This window comes from Acomys minous (assembly GCF_964271855.1).
Source record: "Acomys minous genome assembly, chromosome: 7".
Taxonomy (NCBI): domain Eukaryota; kingdom Metazoa; phylum Chordata; class Mammalia; order Rodentia; family Muridae; genus Acomys; species Acomys minous.
This window is the reverse complement of record NC_140488.1, coordinates 50,306,193-50,312,979: the sequence shown is the minus strand read 5'-3', so window position 1 is coordinate 50,312,979 and position 6,787 is coordinate 50,306,193. Positions and strand designations below refer to the sequence as shown.

The 6,787-nt window shown below is 40.5% G+C and overlaps 1 protein-coding gene across 1 annotated transcript; it reads right to left on the bottom strand.

Annotated features, from left to right (window-relative positions):
- Nucleotides 1-1,414: 1,414 nt before the first annotated feature.
- On the bottom strand, nucleotides 1,415-4,258 carry LOC311601171 (uncharacterized protein; the record flags this gene model as incomplete). The annotated part of the gene is made up of 3 exons (XM_084788588.1): nucleotides 1,415-1,610; nucleotides 2,666-3,250; nucleotides 4,179-4,258. The coding sequence occupies 3 exons, from the start codon at nucleotides 4,256-4,258 to the stop codon at nucleotides 1,415-1,417; spliced, it is 861 nt and encodes a 286-aa protein (XP_084644714.1).
- Between the last annotated feature and the right edge of the window lie 2,529 nt (nucleotides 4,259-6,787).

Sequence of the window (6,787 nt, the reverse complement as noted above, 5' to 3'; positions counted from 1 at the left end):
AGATCGTGACCAATCAATATGCTTTTCTACTTATATGGTAAACACACTTGCAGCATCAATTATAAAGCACTCCAAGCACATATTTGCTTCACAATATTATAGCAATTGTTACTAGAAACGAAACAGCAGAACACTCAATCAGAATCATGTCCGGCATGAAAGAACCAGTGGTAAAGAAAAATATCTAAAGGAAGAAATTCAGTGTTGTGTGTGGCTCCTAAATGTCCTCCCTAGCTCAAATGATGAAATCTTGGACTCAAGCTGATGGCTCCATGGCAGGTGGGTGATAGTTTTTGAGCAGGTTAGTTCAAGAATGGCTCCAGGGCAAGCGGTGGAAACTTTAGAGGCGGCTAGCTCGGGGACACAGATTGGTGTAGTCCAGCTCCTGAAGGGGACTCAGGCTCCCCCTCTCTCTGCTTCCTGGCCTCATTTGTTGAAAGGGGCTACCTCTGCCACAAGCTCTTTACCATGGTCTGCTTTGCTGAAGATCCAAAGCAGCGCAATCAAGCAACCTTGGTGAACCATCTAAAACATGGAAACAACGTTCTCTTCCTTGCCAGTCTGTCATGCCAGGTATTTTGTACAGTGACAGGGGGCAGACATGAAACAGATGTGAGAGAAAGCTTCTAAGATGGTAACACTGAATGCATGAATTCTGCTGAGAAAAGATCCAGTATCACAGAGTTCCCTAAGCACTGAACAGCACAGGGAAGAAGATCAAGAAAGATACAACTTACACTCCAAGAGTGAAAGATAACTTTCTACTGTGCAGAAATGGCAGAAGAGGCACAGAAGCACTCTGCCTCTCTCTGAGTGGCTTGAGTCAGGAGCCTGCCTTGCTTGTCGTTACTGTCAGGCTGCCAAATGGATCCTTGGCAAATGAGTATGAAATAAAAATGAAGACACGCAATGGATAGTGCCTGTACATTTCTTCCCCTCAATGTTAAATTCAGATAGTTTTCTATAAACAGCTAAAGAGAGTCTTAAGTAGACAAGTTTAATACAACTTTAGGGATAAACATGTTTGGCTTCAATCACCACCTGCCCTCCTAAGCCAGAAGTAGGACAGGTTAGATTGTCGCGACTGGTGTTAAGTATCCTCACATAAAGCTCATTGAAGATGGAGCTGTGACATTTCATCATGTAGTCTTTCCAAATTTTCTAAGTCAAATGTTAGTAGGTAAGATGAAATACTATCAAGAACAACAGTCAACAGACACACGACTACTCTCAAAGTCCTCCATTTTCTTCTAAGTTACTCGCTATTGAGAACCGTTACACACCTACCTATACTTTTTAACTGTATTTTCCTACAACATAAGGACCGTTTGTGTTAACTCTATGGGATCAACAATAAAAGCTGTTCAGCACTTAGGAGAACATATCAAATTGAAACTGTGTTGGACTATGCAATTTAAGCAGTGTAAGTCATCCATCTCATGTCGCCCCTTTCTGCCTCCTGCAGCATGATCTTCAACTGCGCATTCACATCAGCAAGTTTCTGTCGATCCAAACTATCCGGATTGTGCCAATTCCCATAGCAATGCACGGGGATAGGATAAATCACGTATTTCAGCTGTGTCATGGGCGTTAAGTACTCAAGAATTCTCCTGAGCATAGGCATAGAAATGGGATTAGAAGAAAAGCTGAAAAAACGGAGTTGGGAACAGCGGCTCAGGGCTGGGGCCAGAGCAGTGAGTGTAGCATCTGTTAAAAGGCAATGGTTCATTGTCAGATGCTGCAAGGTACAAGAGAGATTCTCCAGGAGACAACAAAACGGTACACAATCTTCCCAACACATTGAATTGTTGCTGATATCCAACAACTTTAAATGATTGACTCGAGGGCACTGAGACAGAAACTTGATGTCGCTGTAAGAAATTTCACAGAAGGGCAGTTGCAAAAAATCCAAATCAGCTGGTAGTACTCTGCAGAGAGGAAACACACAGGTATTTATGGAAAATGAGGACTATGAGAGGGGAGTTATATCCTGGAATCTACAGTAATGTATTTTGCACATATATAGCATTAGCAGCTAATGTTGTGGGCTTTCACATGCTTAGTAGACTTGTGCATCTGTGAAAGATACTTTATCACTTTAACAACTGCTAATTGAATCTTGATAATTCATACAAGATATTGCTATAGAGGTGTGTGGAAAACTCAGTGAAAATATTATGTACTTAGTAACCAGAATATAATTAAAGGTGGGACTAGTTTAGCTGCTTGGAAGAGATAGGGCAGAGGGCGCAAGCAAACGGAAGCTCCCTGTGTCCTGCCCATGAATGATAGCCTCCACATTCCTGGCCTGAACCTTGGAGATAGCACATTAGGGAAATGGTCAGGCCCATAGTCTATGGCTATAAGTATGTGCACCTGTGCCACAACATAAACTTTCTCTTAATTCCTCCTCTTCATCTCCTGATGGCTAGAGAAGTACTGCACTGCTCTGTTCACCTTCACTGAGCGCACTGCCTGCATGCGCTTAGATGACCAGTTTTGTGCAACTCTGTTTTTCTCTTCAATCAGAAAAAGGTGCCCTTTCTTGGCTGATTTTAAACCCACAGCATTGTCCATGCTAACACGGAAGGTGAAAGATGAATTCTTTTTCTCATCGTAAAAACAGGCTATTAACAGAAACCCAGTACCTATCCCAAGCTCTTACCTCAGGACATGTTCTAGATGATCAGTGAGGCAGAATGAGGAACAGCTGAGCTCCTTGAGGTGGTCCATACATCTCAGTTTGGAAATGAAATTTCTAAAGGCTCTTCCATTGAAAGATCTACAGGTGATTTTAGACAGGCTAAGTCTATCTAAGTTTACAGCCTGCTTCAGAAGGGACACGACACTGAAGAGAGAAGCCTCAACAACTGACAGGCGAGAAACACATTTCAGATCAAGGTGGCTTAAGGCGCTTCTGCATTCACTCAACTTCTTAATGCGCAAATCACGGCAGCACAGGTGCAAAGATCCCAAGCTCTGCTCAACTTTACTCAGAAGCAAAGCAAAAAATTCATTTTCCCTAAAGGCCCTATCAAGGGAAAGGCTCACTAGTAATTCCATAGTTGTCTTCGGGGACTGACCCTCAGATTCTGAGCTTGAACTACTACATTGGCTGTGGACTTTCATCAGAGAGCGCTCAGAGTTACTGCAAGAACGCAAACAGGGTTTGCATGAAGTAGTGATCACAGGGCATTTGGTCTTGCAGCCAGGATGCTGAGTTAACTCTAGGATCCTCAGTTTAGGGCTCCTGTAGATTAAAAAACACAGAACATCTGAGAGGTAGCAAATATTTATATATCCAAGCAGGATCAATAATAACATGTAGTGACAAAATGATCTCACTTCCTTATGTCGTTCCATATACCAGCTTTAAGCAAGACTTTCCTATGCAAATACTACATCCTTTTCTATCCTTCACTATTTTATACATCAATTAATTCTCAAAAGTCTTGCTGCTCCTGCCTCCATTTTATGTTTATCTATCAATAGCAGACTCATGCACCTCAATTACCAAAGTAAAACCCTATGTAAGTCCTCAGATTTTTTATGTTACTCTCACCTGACAGACCAAATACCTTACACCCATTTTTCAGCATCTACCATAACAAACTGTGGTAGATAAAATTCCACAGCTAGCTGGTGTTCTCTTGTGACAGAAATGCCTAATGCACTAATGCAGCGTGAGAAAAAGGGTCAAACTTTGCCACTGCTGTCAGTGCATCTTACGCCCATCCACTTCCGCAGCACTGAACATCAGAACAAAGTTATCTTGGGATCTCCTCAAGTTCATGGATTACTGTGCACTCAGAAAAAAAAACACTTAATTCTTGGTTTACATTCCTTATACTGACTTAATGCCAACAAGTCTTTCCAATGAAAATAAAACATCACTCACAACAGTTTCCTTTAATTCTCCACTAATCCATAGCACTCTTAACACTCAAGTCTTTCTTCAATGCAAATAGTAATATCACAATACAAATCCATCAATATTGTCCTCGATCCTTTACATTCCGTATCCAACATTGTGAGACACTTGTTTCAAAGTCACCTCAAGGTTTAGACTAACAGTCTCATCTTCTCTTTCACTACTAGCCTACACTACCTCTGAGAGAATAGCAGACAATGGCATAACCTCCTGTAACTTACTACACCTCCGTTATACAGAGTCTTACCTAAAAGCTAGGCCCTCAGCAGGAAAAAGCTGAAGACTCTCAACCATGACCTTCCAGAGTTTGCGCTGGGCTTCCTGCATGCTTAATGGCCCAACGTGTAGGCAGAAAAACGGCCAACTCTTCACCATTGCTGAAAGTATCTTCTCATGTCTACCCTTGAAGGCAGCAGTGAACAATGGAACAAAAAGCTCCCTTGGGATCTCCTGGAGAGCTTGAATTGCTAAAGGCTCATGGTGCAAAAGACATTGTATAGTAATATCCAACAGTGTGGGTGGTTCCTTGAAGTCCATCTTAATGAATCTGCATCAGAGTGAGAATCATTTAGAAAATTTGACAGCATCCACAGTATCTTCTGTGCAAACAGTATTAACAACATGCTAACTTTTGGTAGTAAATCAGCCACTTCTAGAGACCTCTACTTGTATGTAATAGACATATGCCTGTGAGTATATGATGGCTATTTGTATATGAATATACACATAACAACTGCTTTACATATATACATATACATACACACATAAGCTTGTGAAAGTGATGAAATGCCAATAGAAATGAACACTGTTAGTAGAACACAATTTGCACCACTTAGAGAAATGATATTTCATCTCAATAGTATACAAGCCATCAAAAATGAAAGGGTAAATATATACAAAAGGGATAGCATCATCACTATCTTTAGAGAATTCTAAGACATCAAATTAACTGCGATTATAAAGAGAAAAAAAAAGAATATCATTCTAGTCCATTACTTGTCATCCTGGCATCCCCCTCATGGCATATAGAGGTACGCCAAGATTGCAAGAGATATAAATAAAAGAAAATGGTTAGGGGCTACAAACTGACCTGAGCCTATACCCAGAAATACTAGTCACAATATAATCCTAAAATAAAAATAATGTATTCTAAAGGTAAAGGGAGAAATACAGTTCAATGAAACAACCCTCCCAAAGACGTCTAATTAAAATCCTTACAGTCTCTCCCATATGTGGTAACAGTCTTCCTGAAAATAGAACTTGTAAGCGTCTAGTGAGGGTGCCACATACAGTGTCAAGGTGGGAAAAGAATTACAGGACATGTTAGTGTAGGGTAGAGGAAGGTATGGAAATACACAGTGACTTCCATTAAGATAAGTAACTAATGTATGTTAAAAATGAAGGGACCCATGTGAAAGGGAGAAGAAAAATCCCTTGGCTGTCAATGGATGGGAGGGTTGGAAAGTGTGGAGAAGATTGAGTTGAAGGTGGGAATATGTTTGAACTACACTGTGTGCTATTTTCAATGAATCGATAAATTGTTTTTAAAAATCAACAAATGAAACTTCCTTATTTGAAACGCAGTTTCTAAGAAAGTGTAAGGTCAAACAGGCCATGAAGATCGTTCAAAGAAATATGGTATTTATGGGGACAAAATAAAGAGGGAAATTAAGAGTCTGATAAAGCAAAAAGAAAAACAGATCAAAATATTCATAACTATTACCTTTAATACCAAATCAAAAAACTTACCGTGGAAGAATTGTGCTCAGATATCTATAAAGTTCCTTTACATGTACTCAACTGCACATAAACACCTAACAAACACAAATGCAACAACTTAAAAATAAATCTAAATTATAGAAACAAGCAAAACAGTAGTGTAATTTAAAAAAAGATAAACCTTATATGTTTCAGCAGCATGCTTTCTTTTAGATGGTTTAACAATGCCCTGAGATCAAACCCCTAACGCAGATCTCAGGGTGATTTCCATGTCCAATCTTAAAACACACATGAGATACTCATGCCCTTGCATGGACAGGAGCAACCTCATAATTTGCAAATAAGAGAGTCTCTCAGTCTCTGGAGAGAGGGAGTACCTGCCTCCGCTACAGGTAAAAAAGCTTTGAATACATAGTGGGGCTTAGTGGGAAACACACACACAGACACACACACACACAAACACACACACACACACAAACAAACACACACACTGAGAGAGACAGAGACAGACAGTGACAGAGACAGAGAGACTGAGAGAGAGAGAAATATACACACACACAGAGAGAATCATAGGGAGAGAGAGAGAGAAGGAGCGGGAGGGAGAGAGAGAGAGAAGGAGATAGAGAGGGCAAGAGAGAGGGAGAGAGAGAGAGAGAGAGAGGAGAGACAGAGGGAGAGACAGAAGTAGGGAGAGAGAGACAGAGAGACAGAGACAGACAGAGAGAGAGACAGAGAGAGAGAGAGAGAGAGAGAGAGAGAGAGAGAGAGAGAATCTGTCAGACTACTGACCTTTGACTCATCAGGGATCAGCACCAACCTATAAGTTAATAAAGATGAGAAAACCCAAAGTCAATTCTCAGTTCTCACACTCCAAAAGTGGGTCTACAAACAAGCACCTCCAAGATGTAGACATTAAATATAAATTGTATATCCCAATGTGTTTCCTCTTTTTTTCCCTGCTGGGCTTTGGTATCATTTATACCTTACAGCACTTTAAACCTTATAGCATTTATAACTTTGGTTACAATTACCCAGTTTGTTCACATATTTGTTCTAACTAATGTGCTTCTATCCCTGTCCTTTCCCCTCCACTTCCTAACATGCTTCGACTTTTCCCTTCTCCACTTTCCTTTCTTT